The sequence below is a fragment of the Vicugna pacos genome, chromosome 21, assembly GCF_048564905.1.
Source record: "Vicugna pacos chromosome 21, VicPac4, whole genome shotgun sequence".
Lineage (NCBI taxonomy): Eukaryota > Metazoa > Chordata > Mammalia > Artiodactyla > Camelidae > Vicugna > Vicugna pacos.
In genome coordinates, this window is record NC_133007.1 from 31,639,905 (window position 1) to 31,660,771 (window position 20,867).

A 20,867-nucleotide genomic window follows, 5' to 3' on the forward strand; every position below is an offset into this window, starting at 1 on the left:
TACACACCAAAGTGATGAAAACAGACTCTCCCTGGAAAGCAGGCATGGCTGCTGTGGGGAGGAACCAAGACTGGAGTGGATGACAGGGGGGACACGGAGGGGTGAGGATCTTGTTTCCACCAGTGCTAATGGGCCAAGTGGGAAACAGCAGAGGTCAGAGGTTGGCATGGGGGAGGTGGGGAGGGCAGGAAGTGGCAAAGTTCAGGCATGTGACCTAACAATGTCCCTGAGGGAAAAGAAAGATGTGACCAGAAGAGAAACAGAGTGACTGCCTGGGACAGAAAGGAAACCTCTGCCCCAAAACAGGAGGAGAGAGATCAGGGACAGGACGAGTGCATAAGACATCTCAAGGACTAGCGATTTTCCTACGTACCAGCAAACATCCGCCCCGAACCCCACACACCCCTCCCAAGCAAGTCAGCGAGTAAAAAGCGTCCTGACGTCCCTAGAGCGCTTGGCCTACGTGGCCCTCTGGTGATTCTGGGCCAGGCGTTCGGGGACAGCATCTTCTGCTCCATCCTGACGCCCTGGTCAGAGACTGCACTGCAGACAGCTGCTAGAGATCAATTACTTGAAAGATACTGTCTGCCCTTATCTTCTCTTCATTCTAAATAACTTCAGGCCTTTTAACCCAGAACAAAACAAACTGCTTAAGAATTAACCAAATTAATAATCCTCGATTATTGCTTTTTACTTTTGATAGGAAATGTTTCTATAAGGTGTTAGGTCTCACAGGGCAGCCATAAAATAGAGTGGCTATTATAAATAGTGAGCCAGAGGCAAAACACCCATAGAGACTAGAGAAAAACTACCCTGTTGAAACTAATTTCTAAACTGTGCATGTCAAGGCTGAAGTCCAAAATCAGAAACCTTCAGTAAACTGTAAACTAACCAGCGAGTCTGTGGCAACAGTTCTCACTAAAACTAATGGGAGAAGTAGTGTTCTGAGTGGGGGTTTCTCAGGAAAAAAAAAAAAAAGACACCCAAAGGATCTTTTTCTAAAATCTAATCCACCTAAGGCAGGAAAAAAAAAAGAATATGTACGTAGAAACTATTTTTATTAGACAGAATAAAAGTTTTCTTCTGACTTACCAACAGTCTCTAAGGAAGTCAGCAGTCACCAATTTAGCAAACAAAATGTACCAGCATGGGTCCCTTCTCCTAGCTTCCTATGGAGTTGTAAAACTGACGAAAACTTGTTGACAACCCAAAATGTCCTCAATCCAAAAGGAAGTAAATACAGCACACAGGACTGAGGAGAAAACGGGTAAACTAAAGCCTAAGAGGTAAGCTTCAGAACCTGCAGAAACGAGGCTAACGCTGGTGTCTCTGCAACATGATCTAATGTCCATCCGTAGTCAACCACATTGCTCATTATACCCTAGTACGACATAAAACTGCCCGTTTCTACAGCCACACTCCAGAACACAATATGGAATAGGAACACAAATGTCCGAGTTGAATAAAGCAAACGTGAACTAGCTCACGGGAAAGAAAACAGCCTCAATTTAACCTGAGGGCAAAGGACAGTAATTAAAGTGCCACACAATTCAAGCTGTCATACAGAACACCAGCAGTACTGCGACTCCAAGAGGATGTGACTGGGCTTCCATTTTCAATGACCACACCAGCAACAGCAAAGCAATTAAAGCTGCACCCCAGGATGTCTCAATTCCTGTATCATGAACCTCACTATAAAAAGAGGAGTCTTTGGGGCCTATAAAAGCTGGCAAAGGAAAAAAAAATCCAATCTGTTTCAGGATAGCCTCCGCAGCAGCGTAATGAAGGAAGCCAGGCTTGCTCAGAGGCCGGCGGTCAGGCCTCAGCTGCCGAGCAAGTGCTAACAGCGGGGCCGTGAGGCTCCTCCTTTGCCCGTGAGCGGGAACAACAGCTGCTCCCAAGTCCCTTCTGACGGAATGCTGGACTTTCGGCTGCGACAGGCCAAGTTACAGTTAAAGAAGAAACCAGAAGAAGCCATTTATACCTCACCTGACAAACTTCCCAACTCTCAACTCTGAACTGCAATGATTTCCAACAGCTTACAAAAACGAGGAGATGAAGCAAGCTGTTCCTTGCCTCAGGCAAGAGATTATGAGCATCTGCCTGCACCCCAAGTTCCTCCAGTGCTTACCTGGAGCATCCCCGATGGAGTTCCTTCCAGACCCTGCCAGGGGACACGCACCCAAAGGAAGACCGCTCTCCACCAAACTCCTGCTCTAGCATTTTAAAAACACGGTTTCAGCACTCCCTTAAAAACCACCCTCATGACCCCTATCATGTGGGTTCTGAAACACCAAGGTAGGAGGGGCTGCACTGTAAGCCCCCACTGTCTCCTCTGTAGTTCCTCTGGGAGGCCAGGGAACGACCTGCAGGGCACTGCCATGGTGCCCAGCAATCCGCCAGGTGCACTCTGACCGTGAGAACCGGGTCCCGCAGGACAGCTGTGCGTTGCGACACTCCAAAGATGACTGGGTAAATGTTGGGTATAAAACAGCAGCCTCCTAGCCACGAAGGAAAGAAGCCTAGAAAGAAGCACCTCAAACAACCCAAATGTCCATCAACTGATGGATGGACAAACAGAATGGGGTACAGCCACATAACGGAATATTACTCAACCTAAAAGGTGTGAAGGGCCGACGCAGCTCCAACAGGAGCGAGACTTGAGAACAATGCACTGAGTGGAGCAGCCAACACCAAAGGCCAGGGAGTGTGTGATCCCATTTACATGAAATGTCCCCAACGGGCAAACCCACTGACAGAAAGCAGACCAGTGCCTGTCAGGGTTGGGTGAGGGGGAATGGAAGTGACAGTTCCTTTCAGGGGCTGATGACAATGTTCTGGAACGAGACAGCGGTGAGGGGGTTCACAACTCTGTGAATGCACCGAAAACCACTGAATTATACACTTTGGAGGGGCGAATTTTACAATATGAATCAAATCTCAATGAAGCAGCTACTTAAAAAAGCAAGTATATACCACAGCACTTTATCACTTACACAGATAAAAGACTACCAAGGATAAATTTAAACTTTTCCCAAAACTATGGCTTTATATTTAAACAAAATGGAAAGAAAGAAGTAGTGTAAGTCCAAACCAACCATCATGACTAGTTCGTACTGCACACACACAGTACCTGCTGGCTGCCAAGCGCAGGAAAGCTACCGCGCTTTACCGCCATGAACACCATCAGTTTTACTGCTATGAACACTTTTCCTTTCTAAAAGTAAAAATGTCTACTTTATATTCCTCACACTTTTAAACCTCTTTTCCAAGTCCTCTGACCAATAAGCATTTTAAAATAACACAGTGAAACAATTGCAAATAATGACTGTACCAGAAAATTTAGTTAAAAGAAGTATCTCTTTAAATAGAATGAAAAACATGAAACAATCAACATCCTTATCTCTAAAAGATAAACACAAAGTCTCAGCTCAAAGAGTTCAAAACAAAACATAGCATCTTACAGAAGAAATGCAAACAGAGCTTTACCAGGACTTTTCCAGGATCACGCTAAACGTCAGATCTAAAGAGATACTAAAAAGTTGCCGACATCAAGCAGCAAAGGATGTATCAGTGTCAGGCCTTAACATGAAAACGGTAAAGGAACAGAAAATTAAATAAATGTGAGTGAAGTTACCTTAGCAGTGACACGGGGGATGTTCTAAGTAAAACTAGACATCATGACTGTTTTTGAAATATAGAAGCAAGGGTTACTCACTATAATCTCATTATTAAAGATCAAGCAGAATTCTCCAATTTCCTACAGATGAACAAAAAAAATTGTCAGCTCCAAGTAACTATGTATTCAAAAATCTACTTAGAAAATATCACCACTCTGAGAAGTAAGTATTTCACTCCATAACAATGTGCCTTGCTTAAGTCAGGGCTGCTCCATAAAAAACCAGAGAGAACAGGGCGGAGCAGGAAGTACTCACTTCACGTCTGCGGGCACTTCACACGTGACCTCATGTTACCCTTCACACACGCCTGTGAGGCAGGTAACCTACCTTCTACTCCAAAAGGGAAGCCCCGCGAGGAGAGGATTCTGGCCAAGGTCACAAAGCTGGTCAATTCTGTGCGCATACCAGCAGGGGTGGGGCAGATTAAGCCCCTGCATCTCATCAAAGGGACTTCTGGCTTCACAAAAAGGCTCTCTCATAAAAGATATTTTTGTTCTAGCTTTAGCTCACTGCCCTGCCAAAATAATTGCCATCTTCTGCTTTTACAAAGTGATGCATCTGCATACACAAAAGAATCCCCTTCAAGGGCTGAACACAACCAGCGTCACAGCCACAGACATTATCAGTGTTAGTAACACTAGCAGAAGACTGAAAGTGCATGCAACCGGCCCCAGGGACTGAAGGTGCCAGGGACTGGCACCTCAAAGCCTCCTGAGCTCCCTAAGGACAATCACATTTCATAGGACCCTGTCTTCCCCTGGTTGTAGCTGCAAGAACATTTTTCTGCCCAATGCACAGATTTAGGGTGAGATCTGAACACACAAGAAAGAAAACCACAGACTCAGAGGTTAGTCACCAGAAAGATATGACAGAGATTAAAACCACTGTGGGTACTCCAGTCACCTCTTACAGGAAGGCATTAAAAGAGAAAAGCCACAGGTCCACGGCTGAAAGACAGCCTGAAAACCGCCACTCGCAAACCAGACAGTATCAAAGGTTTCCTCTCAGAGAGCTCAGGCACTGTCAAGGGCACTGAGACCACTGGTCCGACTGCCCATCTTTCACTTCCCAGAGAAAGACGGTTTTAATCCAAGTATACACACCACACGTGGTCAAAGAAAAATCCTTTTCTGGGTCCCAGGGGACTGTTAAAAATAAGTTTGAGCGCAAAACACTTTGTGTTTACATAGCTTTGAAACATTCAGACAAAAGTTCACATTTCTAAGTGAATACCCATTATGCCCTTCCTGTTTAATCTGGAGACAGGAGAGCCTTAATCCTAGTCTGACTCCAAATCAGCCTGGGATTTGTTTCTACAAAGGCAGGCAGGTCACGGAGAAGTAACTGTTTCACATACACAGAACGCTCCAAACCTGTCTTCCTGTCTGTTACAGTAGGCCTGCTCTTACACACACAGACACACACGTACACACACACACAGTATAAACACAGATATACACACACGTTTAAAAATACACACATACATTCTCTACACATACGTGTACACACTTACATATACACACAACGCACACATGATGCACACGTGTACTCATGTACACACAGTGATACACGGGCACACAGCGGCCTGCGGCTCACCCCGACCCTAAGCTCCTCCAGGGGACACCTGCCTCATTCCGCGCAAATGGACACACAGGCCCTGGGGGCCCCAGCACCGCACCGCGCGGGTCTCCTAAGGCTCCAGCGCCTTCTAATCTCCATCTCACCAGCGGCTTCCTTTCCTGATAATAAACACCAGATTTGGAGAAACCAAGGCGACACAATGTGTAACGGTTATCTGTCGCCCAAGAGCCAGATTAAGGGGACAAAGGCCTTATCGTGCTTTCAGCGGAAGAACTGTACCAAAGGCTCGGACGGGCCGCGAACTCTGCCCGGGGTGTTCTTTCCCCAACCGCGGAGCCCCCACCCCTGGGTCCGACCTAGGCGGTTGTGACGCCCCCGAAGGGGCACGGGGAAGCTGGGCGAGGTTTTGGGGTGCGTGTTTGGGGGTGTGAGGTGGGGACAGGGGGCTGAGGTGAGGGTGGGGTTTGAGGTGCAGGGTGAACTGCGGAATGGAGGGTTGGGGTGCGAGTGGGGGCCTGCAGTGGGAGATCGAGGTGATGAGGAGATACCTGGCTGCGCAGGATGGAAGCTTCGGGTGCGGGTAGGGGTAGGGGTTTGCGGTGGCTTGGGGTGCCACTGGGGGCTTGGGGTGGAAGGTGTGAACGCTGGGGTTGAGGTAAGGCTTTAGGGTGGAGGCTTGGGATGCGGTCAGGGCTTGGGGCCTGGAGTGAAAGCCTGGGGTGCGAGTAGGGGCCTGGGGCACAGATCCGGGCTTCAGGCCTGGATTGAAAGCTTGGGGTACGGGTAGAGTCTGGGGGCGCCGGTCGGGGTGGGGCCCGGAGAGAAAGCTTGGGGCGCGGGCACGCACCTTGTGGCAGGCCGGGCAGGTGGGCAGCGCGCTCTTGCCCCCCGGGCCCCCGCCGCCGCTCAGGCTGCTCTGGATCTGCGTGAGCTCCTGGCGCAGCACCTGCTTCTGGTGGAAGCTGAAGGCCGGGTGGTTGGAGGCCATGGTGAAGAGCAGCAGGAACTCATCGCCCGTGCGGCCCTCGTTGAGCTGCAGCCCGTAGTTGTGGATGATGGAGTCGATGTGCGTGAGCGTGCGGTAGAGCACGCCCGCCGCCTCGCGCTGCTCCGAGCCCAGCAGCGCCAGCGACACGAGCAGCTTGCTGCGCACCACCTCGTCCGTCAGGTTGGTGAGGCTGCCCAGGTCGGCTGGGTTGTTGGCCTTGATCTCCGAGTCGCGCAGCGAGTGGTAGTCCTTGCGGGCCAGGTCCTCGAGGCACGAGCCGAGGAAGCGCAGCTCGAGCGGGATGCACAGGTCCAGCAGGCCGCACAGGAACTCCACGCGCTGCGGCGACGGCAGCTCCGAGAACCAGCGGTACACGCCGTCCCTCTGCAGCGGGCAGCGCTTCTCCACCATGCTGCCGCCCGCGCCGCGCCGCCACGCGGGGCCGGGGGCCGCCACCCGCGGCCGGGGTCGGGGCCGGGGGCGCGGGCGGGCGCGGGCGGGGGCGCGGCCGGGGCCGGGCGAGGGCGAGGGCGGCCGAGCGCCGCGGGCCGCGCCGGGGCCGGGGGCGCGCGGCGCGGGCGAGACCCCCGCCAGGGGCCGGCGGGCGGGCGCGCGTGGGGCGCTGGGGGGGCCCGGGGCGGCCGGGGCGGCCGGGGGCGGCGAGCGGCCTCGGGCCCCCAGCTCACGGGCGGGCTCCTGGCCCGCGCCCGTCCCCGGCGGCGGCCGGTGCGCGGCGGCGGCGGCGGCTGCTCCTCGTCGTCGTCGTCGTCGCCCGGGAGGCGGCCGCCCCCATCTCCCCCCGCGCCGCAGGGTCTGTCACTGCGGGCCGCCCCCCGACGGAGCCGCCCGTGCCATTCCGCCACGCCGCCGCGCTGGGCCGACGGCCGTTACCCGGGACGGAGGCCGCGGCGGGCTGGGGAGCGGCGCTCGGAGCAGGGCTCGGAAGCGGGCGGCGGAGGGATCTGCGCCGGCACTCGCCGCGGCCTCGCGCCTCAGCTCCCCGCGCCGCGGACGGATCCGGGCGGAGCGCCGCGTTCGCTGCTGACGGGCGCCGGGACGAGGCGCAAGTGGGCGGGGTGGCCGCCTCTCGCGACAGCCGGGCAGCCGGGCCCGCCCCGCCCCGCTGATTGGCTCGGGCTGCGCCTTCTCGGGCCGTGATTGTGCCGGGTCCCCAATCCGACTCGCCCCCGCCGTGGCCACGCCTCCCCAGGGCTGTCGATCACGTTGGAACCGCCCCGGCCCACCCGTCGGCGGCCGGCGGAGTCGATTGGCCGGCGGGCCGGACGGGCCGAAAACCCGGGGCGGATTCCTGGTTGCTTTTGTTCCCTCAGATTTGCGTGGAGCATTGTCGTAGGTGAAAGCAGGGCGTCTGGCCTTGCTGTTTTATTCCAGAGCGTCACAATAGGGAGGTAGCGGGTGTCTTCGAGAAGCTTCTGGAGCGGGGCCATCCTCATGCCGGCTCTGCCTCAGAAGCTGTGTGACCTTGGGCGAATGGCGTGGGCTCTCGGAGCCCTGGGCGCCTCTCCCAAAAGTGAGGGTCATGACAACCGCTCCCCGTGGCCCGTGAGAAGGTCGTGAGCTCACAGAGGACTGGCGCCGGTATCTCTGAAGCGGCTGGCCTGCCTTGGGGATGTGACGGGAACAAGTTTTGTGTGAAAACCTCGCCCAAGTGGAGCCGTTAAGTCGGCCGCCACCTTCCAGCGGGTTATTTCCTCAGCTCTGAAAACCGGGAGGATGCAAGTACACCAGCCAGGGTCAGGGAGTAGGAGGAATGCCCCGGCCCTGGAGTTTGTACTGGTACGGATTGCGGGTTGGGGACCAGCAGGGGAGAAGCTGGTGGCCCAGCCACCTCTCTGCAGCTGCAGGCAGGGGTCCGCCACCTCCAGAAAAGGAAACCAAGGTCCAGGAGCAAGAAATTCATTCATCTCTTCCCTGCCCTTCCCCTGGACCCCTTCTTGTGGTCTAGGACGGGATCTGTACCTGCATTGCTTTGGCAGCTATATGGGGGCCTGGTGTTCACCAGGTTCTGAGTCCTGGGAGACCCCCACGAACAAAGCCTGCCCGCCCTGTGGAGCTGACAACCTGGCTCAGGGCAGTACACAATAGAGAGTGATTGAATAAATGAATGAATTTCTTCAGGACATGGTTAAGTTACTAGAAACTTCCTAACAAGAAATTTTCCAGCCTTGGGACTTCAAAGTTGAGCAGACACTGCAGAGTCCTAGTTGGGGGAACAAGAAAAGAAATATGTCTCTTTGCCCTCCACTCCTGGGGCAGAATTCCCCTGATCCACCCTGTGTTTTGGCCAGTGTGGGAAGGAGCAGGCCTTCAGGTGAAGGTCAGCGCAGCTTCACCCATGTGTTAGCGGGGTCTGTCCACCTTATTTCCCCAATACAGACTAATTTCTACAAATAACTGTTAATCCTTATTCTGTTTGACCTCGCTTTCTCAAGTGATTCCAGGGAAGTAGCCACATTCCAACATCTACCATATGAGGAAGTGAAGAAACATAAAAATCAAAACAATTCACCTTTGCTTTCTGTTGATAAATTAACTTCCTTGGAACGGAAAGATCTAGGGACCTTATCCATGCAGAGGGTTTCCTCAAATCCAGTACAACCTGGCTGTGAAACCCCTAAGCTCAGGTGCCAAGTCTGCCTGGATTCCAGTCCAAGCTCTAGCCAGTTGTGTGACCTGGGCCGTTCATTCAGCCCCTCGGAGCCTTAGTTTCCTCATCTGTTAAAGGGAGCCAGGAGCTCCACCTCCCAGCTGGCAGCAGAGGTCAGAGAAGCTAATGGGAGCCCTGGACAGCTGGGACCCTCAAGCCACAAGTAACTGGGCCAAGGTCTCCCAGCTCTCAGCTGCCTTCTGGCCACACCCACCCATGCAGTTTGCTCTGTAAGGTATGTAGTGGAGTGAAGAGTGCCCCCCAAAAGGTTGTATTCACCCAGAACCTCAGAATGTGAGTTCATTTGGAAATAGGGTCTTTGCTGGTATAATTCAGGGAAGAATCAAGAGATCCTGGACCAGAGGGGCCTAAATGAGAGTGTCCTTATAAGAGGAAAAAAAGAAAAAGAAAAGCAGAGACTCAGGGAGGCAGATGTGAAGATGGAGGCAGAACTTTGGAGCCAAGGGATGCCTGGAGCCACCAGGAACTGGAAGAGGCAGGAAAGACCCTCCCCTGGAGCCTTCAGAGGGAGCTCAGCCCTGCCAACACCTTGACTTTGGCCTTCTGGCCTCCAGAACTGTCAGAGAATGAATTTCTGTTGTGTTAAGCAGCCAAGTTTGTGGTTATTTGTTACGGCAACCTTGGGACACTTATACGGTGTCATTTCTCCCTCAACTTGAGTCTAGCTCAGTTTAATTCATCAGGTATTAAAATCCTTGCCCTGCAGGACCAGACCCCACTAAGGGTTTGGAGCTTCTAAAGAGAATGAGATACAGCCCCCCCACCCCCCGGCTTTAAGGAACTGACATCTGGACCTACTGCTCTGAGACAGATGGGCCACCGGTCCCCAGGGCTTTTCACTTCCCGGGGAAACAGCCAGGGATCCCCCAGGGAGGGGGAAGGGGGGACAGTGACTCCTGGGCCTGGCCCTGAGGCTGTGGTTTTCTCCCTCTTCCTACTCTCTCTCCTACCCAGGGCTCTTTCCCTAAAGCAGCCTCCAGCCCTGGGGAATTTTGAGCCTCTCACTTTCCCCCTCTCTGCAAAAAGTGACCACTGGCATTCAGTGGGACTTGCACATTTCTCCACCGCCTACAAAGTGGAGGGGCTACGGGCCCATGGTTGGGGATTAGCGGGGAGCTACAGGTAACAGGGAGGCGGGGCCGTGTGTTCAGCAAGGAGTGATTCCCCAAATAGGGATGAGCAGGAGGGCAAGTTCAGGCCATACCTGCTACATGCCTAACTCAGTGTCGGAGGTGACAGTGCAGTGGGCCCTGCCCTCAGGGAGCTCACGGTCTAGGATAGGACTACATGTCTGTCTGCATTTTCTATGGAGCTGGAATAAAGATAAATTAAAATTATTTTTGAGAAGGAAATTTGGAGTTCACCCCAAATTCCCCAAATGATTTTAGGATTATTTGTTCTAGTTCTGTGGAAAATGTCCTGGGTAATTTGATAGGCAAACAAATGATTTTGCAATGAAGATAAGATGTGCCTGGGATGATTTTTTGCGTCTGAATTAGTGATGCTGACTAATCACTGCAGTAGACAGGGTCCAGGCTGAGACAAGAGATCAGCCACCTGGACTCCAGTGCACCGGTCCCCCTTGCCCCTCGCTGCACCTCAAACCCTGCTTCTTTTCTCTTGTTTAGAATCTGGCCAGAGAGGAAGCGCCTGGAGGCCAGGCTGTGGTTAGGAAAAAGAAAACAATTAAGATTGAGACTGATTAAGACAAGGGTGACTTAAACAGTCAGAGCTGGAGGTGCGCATGCCTGCTCTGTGCCTGGACCCACCAGTTATTTCCCCTGGGGCATGTCGCCGGCATGCGTGTGTGGTCTCCATTTCAATGTTTTCATTTGTCCTAGGTCCTGCCTTCCTGTGACTGAGAAAGCAAAGGAACCCCTAACGTGCGGGCCTTAAGAAGCGGGCCCCTATCCCTGCTGCAGGGTCCTGGCTTGTGCCTCCGCTCCCGATAGCCTCATGGGACGGCCTCCACCCAGCGACACTGGTCCTGACAGTGCTGTCACTGCCCCGCCCTGCGGATGCTGACGGTAAGTTGTGGGCCTGGGGGCGTGCTGTTCATACATGTTGGAACTAAATTCTGACCTAAGTCAATTGCCCAGACTCTCCCTCAGGGAGGAAAGTGCAAAGGTGACAGGTCTGCATTCACTCTGTCTTCCAACCGGAGATTCCAAAGGTGTCTGTTGCAGGCTGGTTCTAACCAGCCGTGACGGCTGACAAGGTCCACCTAGGCTCATAAATGGCAACTGTCCCCAGCCCCGGCGGGCTCTGCTTCTGCGTGGTCACACGTGCTCCTCCAGGGCAGACCTGCTTTCCAGGGTGTCTTTGGCCTTCGGCTGTGTGCGGAGTTTCCCCAGGGGGAGTCACCTGGGCTCTTACTTAAGAAGCAGAGTCCTCAGCTTGACCCCAGACATTGGGTCAGACTCCCTAGGGGCGGGGCCCTGGGATCTGCACGTGGCTGCTCCCCCCGCCCCCCCGCCCTCCCCCCAGCCGCACACTGAAGTTGGACAGCTACTGTGGGGTATGGACTTCATGCTTTCAGGCTTCTTGTGTGCTTCTCTGGGTCAACAACTACAGTGATGATCTGAGTCAAGTCTATGTTACAGGCCTACCATTCTGTGAGGATCCCCTAGTTTACAGGTGTAGAGACTGAGGCTTCAAGAGGTCCCATAGCCAATAAATTGTGGATTCTCGTCGTTAAACCCTGTCACCTTATTTCTGTTGTATATCTGCTTGTTATTCATGTCTCTGTATATCTGCTTGTTATTCACGTCTCAACATTTCTTACAGCACAATAATGATAGCCTCTGAAAGCTAACAATTCATGGCTGCTCTCAGTTTTGTGTGTTTAGGGTTTTTTGTTTGCCTTTTTACTAGGGAAGTTTTCAAACATACCCCAAAGTCAAGAGAATAGTGTATAATTCTCCACATCTCTACGGCCCGGCTCCAACAGGGATAACATGTCGCCACTCTTACTTCATCTGCTTCTCCCCAGAGTGGGAGAAATACACATATTTTCTTTCTAGAGTATTTAAAACAAGTAAATTAGGGATTATATGCTTATAACTGTTATTTTGTTTGATTGTGAGCTAATACCTGCTTCTTGTGAAGAGATTGTGCCTTACTGAAAAACAACATAAAAGTCAAATAAGGTCACCCCTCAATCATAACCAACATTAACGTTTTAAAATATATCTTTTTAGACACTTGTATTCATATGTGTCCGCATACACCTGTTTTTACAAAAACAGTGTATCCCATAGAAGTAGGATCCTGCTCCCCATTTTGCGATCTGGTTTTTCCAGCGAACAGCATATCCCAGATGTCCACCCATATCATGGAATCTTTTCTAAATCATGGTTTTCCAGGGCAGCCCAGATGCCTGTTGTTTGGATGTACGATGATTTATTCAACCAATCCCCTATCATTGTGCATTCAGGTTGCTTCCATGCTCTGCTGACTGGGTTTCAAAAGGCGGTTCTGCTTGCCCTGGACTTTGCACTTAGCTGAAGCCTGACCCACCTCCTCTAGGTTCCGCATGGGTTTCTGAGACGTGTCAGGCAGGGGTAAAGACGGAGACACTGGGTTGCTTCCCAGTGCCATCCCAGTATAGTCTTCGCTGCTTGGTGTGCCATTTCAAGACACAAGACACACCCAGACTCGAGTGTGGGTGAAAAACACATTCCAAAGACAGATAACGTATTGTTTGGGTGACAAGGGGTAGCTCTAAAATATGGAAGGTTTCTTTTTAAACAAACATACCAGAGCTCACCAAACCCAGTAGCTCCTCCTCCTTCAAAGTTAGTCACCCCGGAAAGCAGTCCTCCTATTGCAATAAAACTGTGATTGCTTGAAAATACATGATCTTTTAAAACTGTCCTCAGAGTCTGGTGTAAATGATATTTGAATGTACTGTAGGCTGGAAAGCCTTCATGCTTCAGGGTGCATTGAGATCTGGAAACAGCCTGTGCTCACCAAATAAACTGCAAACATAGAATCTGCTCTGTCTAGTTTGAGCAGAAACAGATTTATTAAATAATAACAGAGAAGTCAGAGTCTGACAGGGTTGGAGAACCAGGTGTGAACACCACTTTTGTGTCTTTTTATAAATGAATCGCCTGTTCATGTTTTTTGCCTATTTTTCTATCAGGTTTTGGGGCTTTGTTTCTGTCCATTTTTAAGAGGGTTTTTTTTTTTTTGTATGTTAGGGATATTAACACTTTAACTGTGATTGATGTTGAAAATACTCTCCCAGTTTGTCAATTGCCTTTGACTTTGTTTATGGTATTTTTACCTTGAAAAGGTTACTTTTTTCTTTATGTCGTTAAATTTATTCACCTCTTTTACTGCATCTGGACTTGGAATTGTGGTTAGAAAAACCTTTTCTTACACCCAGGTTATAGAAAAATCTACCCATGTTTTATGTTGTGTATATGGTTTCAGTTTTTTTGCATTTAGATCCCTGACCCATTTGGTGTTTGCTCTTATGTATAGGGTGAGTTGTTTGCTTTTTAAACCTGGTTTTATGAAATGTGTTTATTAAACCAGAGGTTGCAAATTAAAATGCTTTAAAGAGCCAGGCAGAAAGTTAATGAGCAAAGCAAAATGGTGTAATAAAATAGGGAGTGGTGAGGTCTCTGGCTAGGTAGAGATTACACCTAAAAACACACCCACACGATGGCCCTGTGACTTTCCCGGGGCCGTCAGAAACAAACGGCCACAAACCTGGTGGCTTAAAACAACAGAAGTGTATTCTCTCCCAGTTCCAGTGGCCAGAAGTTTGAAGTCAGGGTGTCGGCAGGGCTGGTTGCTTCTGAGGGCTCTGATGGAGAGTCTGTTTAGGCCTCTGTCCCAGCTTCTGGTGATGGACAGCCATCCCTGGTGTCCCTTGGCCCCTGGCCACATCACTCCAATCTCTGGCTCTGTCTTCCCGTGGCCTTCTTCCCTGTGTGTCTGTGTCCCTACTGCCTTCTTCCTGTGAGGACACCAATCCTTGGATTTAGGGCCCACCCTAATCCAGTGGGACTTCATTTAACTTGACTACATCTGCATGGACCCTGTTTCCAGACAAAGTCACGCTGATAAGCTCCAGGTAGGTGTGAACTTGGGGTCACAGGAGGGCAGAGCAGAACCACCTGGAGCGCATGGAGCTGCGCAGAGCTGCACGCTAAGATCCCGGGGGCCTGCCCTCCCCCTGCCGCCAGACAGCTTGTGCTGCTGTGGGATCGTCCGTGCCTAGTGACGAAGGGTCTGCCGTATTCGGAAGTTCATCAGACTTCGCTCTGAGAATTGGTTTTGAAAAGCATTGCCAGCTTGTCACTTTAAAATGTTCTGAAAAAAGGAACCAGTGGCCATCTCTCCTAAGTCTGAACGAATAGCCAGCCTGTCCAACAGCTTATAGAAGACGGGCTTGTTCAGTGTAAATATTTGGGTTTCCCCCTGCAGGCCAGGCCTCTGTTGTGCTTTTTCCTTCAGTGTAAGGGGTGAATTCATACAAAATCTGTGCCAAAAGTGGGCCCATTTCATGCCAGAGCAGGAGAAGGGTGGTGTCTTCCCTGCCCGAGATCTAGAGCAGAGCTCTCTTTGTAGCTCTCTCCCCTGAAGACCTCCTAGGGTAGGTAGAACTTTAAGGATGCCCCCACCACCACTCCCATGCCAGGATCCCATGTCCCTGGTTATCCAAACACAAATGCAGGTGCTGTTGTGAAGAGATTTTTGCAGATGCAAAGTCCCGGGTCAGATGACCTTAAGAGACGGAGATTGTCTGGGTGGACCTGACCCAATCAGGTGAATCTTGTGAAAACAGAGCGTTTTCTCTGATCGGAAGCAAAAGGAGGTGTCAGAGATGTTAGAAGGGTCAGAAGGAGGTAACACCTCTTTTTTGCCTTGAAGACAGATGGAGCTATGTGGGAAGGAATGTGAGTGGCTTCCAGGGCAGAGTGTGGCCCCAGCCTCCAGCTGGCAAGGACACGGGACCCCAGACCTGCAGCTTCACGGAAGCGGACTCTGCCTCAACCGAATGCAGTTGGAAGCAGACATTCCTGCAGAAGAGTGCGCAGCCGGGGGACACCTGGGTTCTCACCTGGGAGACCCAAACAGAGAGCCCAGGGGAGCCTGCTCAGGTTTCTGAGCTGCGGAACCGTCAGATGACAAATGGGTGTTATTTCCATCCACTAAGTTTGTGGTAACTTGTGCTGCAGCAAGAGAAACAAATGCGCCTCTGCTCTTGATGAAGGTCTGGGGGAGACGTGGAGACAGGATGAGGCAAGTCCATTTTTTCTGCCCATCGCACCTCCATTCCTGTGTCTGCCCACGAGGTCTAGAGAGCTCCTGGTCCCTGCACCAGATGTGAAGACCCCAGAATGAACTGGCTGTGGGTGTCCTCTGCTCCGGAAGTTGATGGAAATCAGACACGTGCCCTTCTCATGGTCAAACAACTGCTGAAGACCCGGGAACCAGGTAAGTCTAACCACATCTATCCAGGTGTTTCATGGGTTCCTAGGACTAAGGAGTCTTGATAAAGTCCCTTAACACAGTCAATTCCCCCTTTGGGATAACGTCCCAGAAAATTATATTCCCCCCACCAAAAAAATAAAAATAAGAAAGAATAAGCAGCAAAGTGTTTTGCACGTCCCAGCTGGGTGCGCCGAGCCTCGGGCAGGGGCTGAGGGGTTGAGGCAGCAGGCGTGGGGCACAGCTTACAGCAGGTGCGCAGTGGATGCTAGCAGTTGGGCCCATGTTTCTCAGGTGGGATGCAGCTTGCACTGCCTCCTCCCAGTATCATCGTTGTTAAGCTGCCTGACCCAGGGCAGGTCTCCCTGACCCAGGGCAGGTCTCCCCACCCCATCACAAAGGTGAGACCAGAGGAGGGACTTGCAGCTCTGAGTGCACAGGTGCAGCACCTAGGCCAAGGAGGAGCTGAGCCTCAGCCTGGAAAGATGACCCAGAGCCCTGAGCATCACTGGGGGGAGGGGAGGGGGCACCTTGATGGCAGTGCCAGGTGTGGGTGGGAGGAGGGAGCAGTGCTGAGCAGGGCAGTCAGGGCTTTGAAAGCCATTGTCTGTGGCAGGCTTCGGGACTCACATGTCCAAGAAACCCCTCACACGAGAAGAGGAGCAATCAGAGGATACTCAAGGGCTTCCTGGTGGGGGGGGGTGTGAAGCAGGAGAAGAAGGGGGGCCTGGGGAAGGCCCTGCTCAGGCAAGAATGACCCAAGGCCTTGAGAGCAGGGGTAGGGGGTCTGATCTTGGAGGAAAATGGCATAGAGGTGGCCCTAACCTCCCCTTTTGAAGATGATAGAAGGCCAACGTGGTCTCTATTGTGGGTTGAATTATGCTCCCCAAAAGATGTGTTGGAGTCCCAACCCCTGTCACCTGGGAATGTGACCTTACTTACACATAGGGTCTTGGCAGATATAATCAGGTTAAGATGAGGTCATTAGGGTGGAGCCTAATCCAGTAGGACTGGTGTCTTTATACAAAGAGGAAACACACATGGGAGAGGCCATGGAGACAGAGATTGGGGTGACATGGCCACAAGTCCAGGGATGCCTGGAGCCCCCAGAAATCGGAAGAGACGCTCCTCAGAGCCCCCAGAGGGAGCACGGCCATGCCCACACCTGGACTTCAGACTTCAGGTCTCCAAACTGTGAGAGCATCCTTTTCTGTGGTTTTAAGCCCCCCGGTTTGTGGTCCTTTGTTCTGGCTGCCCCAGGACACCCATCCAGTCTGCAAGGCAAGGGTGGGGCCGGCCGCGCAGTGAATGTGCAGAACTGCTGTGAGCTGCCTGAAATCTGTTCCTACCTGTTCTCTTTCGCTGTCTCAGACTACAGAGGCGGGAAAACAAATTTTTCCGTGCCCAACTTCCATTGTATCTGGGAGTCACCCTGTGATCCCGTTCGGGCCGGTAAGACCCAAGTAAGTTGCTGAGGAGTTTCTGGAATGCTTCTGCTCCTCTCCTGGGAGGAGAGCTGTGTTAGGCACACCTTTTTATCCTCCCCATCGTGGCTTCCTTGAGCACAGCACGGTCATGGGGCTGGGGGGCCACGCTGCCATCCTGTTACCCTGAACCGGCATCGCCCTGCCACTCAACTCAGCTTCTCCCCTGGGAAAAATAAAGCCGCATTTATTCAGGACCCTTGGGCTTTCTGCTGCCTGCTGCGGAAGGCCTTCCTGGCCAACACGGGGTCCACCCACAGACGCCTTCCCGAACCGCCTTCCCTCTGGTAGACCAGAGCGGCAAGGCTGGGAGCTCCAGAAGTCACAGTGATTCTAAGAGTCAGAGCAAATTCCATACCCGGCTCCTTACTTCCCAGCTTGCACTTCGCCCCTTCCTCCCAGTGCCCTCCCCAACCTTCCACCCAAGATGGAGATAAGGATATGGACTTCGAGAGATAGCTGGACAGTTAGATGAGGTGAGGCAGGAGCTTACTGGAGGCTCGAGAAATAGCGTCATTTTCAGGAGAGTCTGCGTCCCCGAGTTCTGGGTACATGGGGCGCCACAGAAGCCTCAGCACCGGAAACCCAGGTGAACAGTCCAGGCCAGGGCGGGGACTGTCCCCTCTCACCTGGACTGTGTGTTTATGTCACAGACGCGCTCCCAGAGTTTGGCTCAAGCCATTCCCACATCAGAGAACAGTAGGGCCCTGAGGGAGTGGGTTCCGTGCTCGGGCACAGCACGGGGAGTCACCTGCTAGAGGACAGACAGAAAGTGACTGGGCTGGGCCTGGAGGCCCGCAGCTCACTGTGCCTCCTGCCAAGCCTGGCCGAGTTGAGCATTTTGGCACTGAGAGCAGGAAGAGCAGACATGCCAGGGACGAAGCACGTTCATGCCTCATTTAACCATGTGACAGGCTCTGAATCAATAGATCATTATCCTCACCTGGCGAAGGAGGCCATCATGCCTGGGGGTGGGGAGCAGGTGCTGGCAGAGCTCACCCCAGAGCAGAGGCTTCCTGACCCCAGACCCTGCTGCCCTATGCCCTCCAGATGGCTGGGTCAGGAGGATGGCTCCGTGGGTGACAAGGGTCACTGTGGCTCAGGTGACCCTGGGTCAACGAGCTGACACCTGTTCAGTAGTCAGTCAGGTTTGCTTCCTAGCCAGCAGATGAAGAGATGAGGTAAAGGACTAGCAGGGATCACCCAGCCAACCCACTCCTCGCCTGCGCTGGGGAGTGATCGCTGGGACTGAAGAGAATTGATGTGATTCATAACATCTTCAGATTTTTGAGTAACTACATGTTTGACCAAGTTTTTCTGTAGTACCTGTGTGATATCAGTTTGCATAACACATCCTATTCACTATCTGTCTGTGCTTCTGACATTAGATGTGACTTTATCTGTGTAACCTGCTAACTGGCAGCTCCCGAGGGTAGCTTTGCTTAGTCACAGTGACCAGTACACGTAAGGTAATCAATATGTTTAGTGACTGAATGATTGCTGAACCTTGGATTGAAATGCCAAGAATAACTTTGTCATTGAGCCAGTGGCCCACTTAGCATGAATGCTAGACTGTCCTGTCCAGTTGCCGCTGGGTCTTAGTGAGAAGGACCTTGGGGTGCAGTGAACAGTGTAGTGAACTTACAGGCTTTGTTTTCCTCACATGACGAGAAATCCAGAGATGGGTAGTTGCCAGTGCCGCTCCAGCAACGATGCTGAGTGATGTCAGGGATGGCATCTGTGATTCTCATCAGCTTTCTCTAGTGGTATCCATATGGCTGCCACCGCTCCAGGCATCACATCCCGCACTAAATACAGGAAAAAGAGAGGAAGGGAAGAAATCAGCAGATGCTCCTTATATGTGGGAAAGCACTTTCTGAGAAACCCTAGATTTCTGCTTAAATCTCATTTTCCAACATGGACCAATGATTGTCCATGCTGCAAAGGAGGTGGGGAAAGAAAGTGCTCAGGGTCTGACCGAAGGCTGGTGGTGAGGCTTGCTCTCCTGCACCTCTGCTGTCGCCCTGAGAGAAGCATGCCACCAGAAGACTGGCCCGCCAGTCCTGAGAGGAGAATGAGGGACAGGTGGCGCAGGGCCAGCCTAGCTGAGCCCAGCCTGGGTCAGTCAACCTCCAGCAGACCCCAAGATGTGCGAGTTCAGAGCTGCCCTTGAGCCTCACCTAGATCAGCTGACCCTCGACCTACCTGCTGATGTATGAGAATTAATGTTGCTGATGGTTGTTTTTGAATACAAAATTTTATAATGGGTTTATTGAGATATAATTCACATATCATACAGTTTATGCCCTTAATGTGTACACTTCAATAATGGTAACTTTTAGTGAATTAAAAGAGTACAACTATGCACAACCATCACCCCAATTTTAGACACTTTTAATCACCCCCGAAAGAAACCCTGGGCCCATTACTGTCACTCTCCATTTATCCACAACAACCCCAGCCTTGGCGACCACTGGCCTGTTTTCCATCTCTGTGGGTTTGCCTGTTCTGTACACTTCATATACATTCAGTTGTACAATATGTGTTCTCTTTGTCGTGGACTGCTTTAACTTAGCTTAATGTTTTTAAGGTTCATCCATGTTGTAGCACGTGCCGGTATTTCTCCACCTTGACTGAGGTGTAACTGACAAAATTAAATATATTTAAGGCATGCAACCTCATGATTTTGTGTATGCATACATTGGGAAATGATTACCACAATCAAGAGAATTAGCATTTCCATCACCTCACATAGTTACCTTTTTTTTTAGAGTTGAAGTATAACTCCCCTGCAACACTATGTTAGTTTCTGGTACACAACATAGTGATTTGATATTTCTGTACATTTCAAAGTGATCACCATGATAAGTCTGGTTACCGCCTGTCACCATACAAAGTCATCACAATATTACTGACTATGTTCCCCACACTGAACATTTCTTCCCCATGACTCATTTATTTTGTAGCTAGAAATTTGTACTTCTTAATCTCCCTCAACTGTTCCACTCATTTCCCCCCACTTCCCTCCCTTCCGGCAACCACCAGGTCTCTGCATCTATGAGTTTGTTTCTATTTGGTATGTTTGTTCTTTTACTTTTTAGGTTCCACATATAAATGAAATCGTATGGGTTTCTCTTTTTCTGCTTGATTTCATTTATCATTAATACCCTGTAAGTCCATGCATGTTGCCACAAATGACATTACTTCATTCTTTTTCATGGCTGAGTAGTATTCCATTGTGTGTGGGGGGGGGTGTGACATCATCTTTATCTGTTCACCCATCAGTGCACACCTGGGTTGCTTCCATGTCTTGGTTATTGTAAACAGTGCTGTAATGAATGTAGGGGTGCATATATCTTTTTGAATTAGTGTTTTTGTTTTCTTCAGAAAAATACCCAAAAGTGTTACAGGAATTACTAGACCATATCATAGTTCTATTTTTAATTTTTTGAGGAACCTCCATCCTGTTCTCCACAGTGGCTGCACCAATTTACATTGCTACCAAAGGGGCACAAGGGTTTCCTTTTCTCTTCACCCTCCCCAATACTCATTATTTGTTGTCCTTTTGATAACAGCCATTCTGACAGGTGTGAGGTGGTGTCTGACTGCAGTTTTGATTTGCATTTCCCTGATGATTGGTGATGCTGAGCATCTTTTCATGTGCCTGTTGGCATCTGTATTCTTTAAAATGTTCAGGTCCTCTGCCAAGTTTTCAATCAGGTTATTTGTTTTTGTTTGTTTGTTTGTTTGTTTTGAGTTATGTGAGTGCTTTGTAAATTTTAGGTATTAACCCCTGATCAGATATCTTATTTGCAAATATTTTCTCCCATTCGATAAAAGGTCTTTCATTTTGTTGATAGTTTGCTGATAGCTGCTGTATAAAAGCTTTTTAGTTTGATGATGTGCCATTGTTTATTTTTGCATATTTTCCTTGCCTAAGGAGACAAATCCAAAAAAATACTGCTAAGACCACAGTCAGGGAGGGTACTGCCTAT

General features: G+C 51.0%; 1 protein-coding gene and 1 long non-coding RNA gene across 4 annotated transcripts in view; one reads left to right on the forward strand and one right to left on the reverse strand.

The window, feature by feature from the left end:
- The window catches only part of ZCCHC14 (zinc finger CCHC-type containing 14), a 53,251-nt gene extending 46,535 nt beyond the window's left edge, over nucleotides 1-6,716 (reverse strand). Inside the window, exon 1 of the mRNA XM_006212414.4 lies at nucleotides 6,109-6,716. Within this exon, the coding sequence (XP_006212476.2) occupies nucleotides 6,109-6,660 (552 nt within the window). The 5' untranslated portion in view covers nucleotides 6,661-6,716. The remainder of the gene's footprint in view (nucleotides 1-6,108) is intronic.
- A 906-nt stretch (nucleotides 6,717-7,622) lies between these two features.
- LOC116284925 (uncharacterized) overlaps nucleotides 7,623-20,867 on the forward strand; it is a 32,217-nt gene continuing 18,972 nt past the window's right edge. For 2 of the 3 annotated variants that reach the window (XR_012062912.1, XR_012062911.1), the window contains exons 1-3: nucleotides 7,623-8,046; nucleotides 10,780-10,965; nucleotides 14,828-15,394. This is a non-coding gene — a long non-coding RNA (uncharacterized lncRNA). Of the gene's footprint in view, nucleotides 8,047-10,779; nucleotides 10,966-14,827; nucleotides 15,547-20,867 lie in introns of those variants that run through there. The other variant, XR_012062910.1, reaches the window with a different exon arrangement.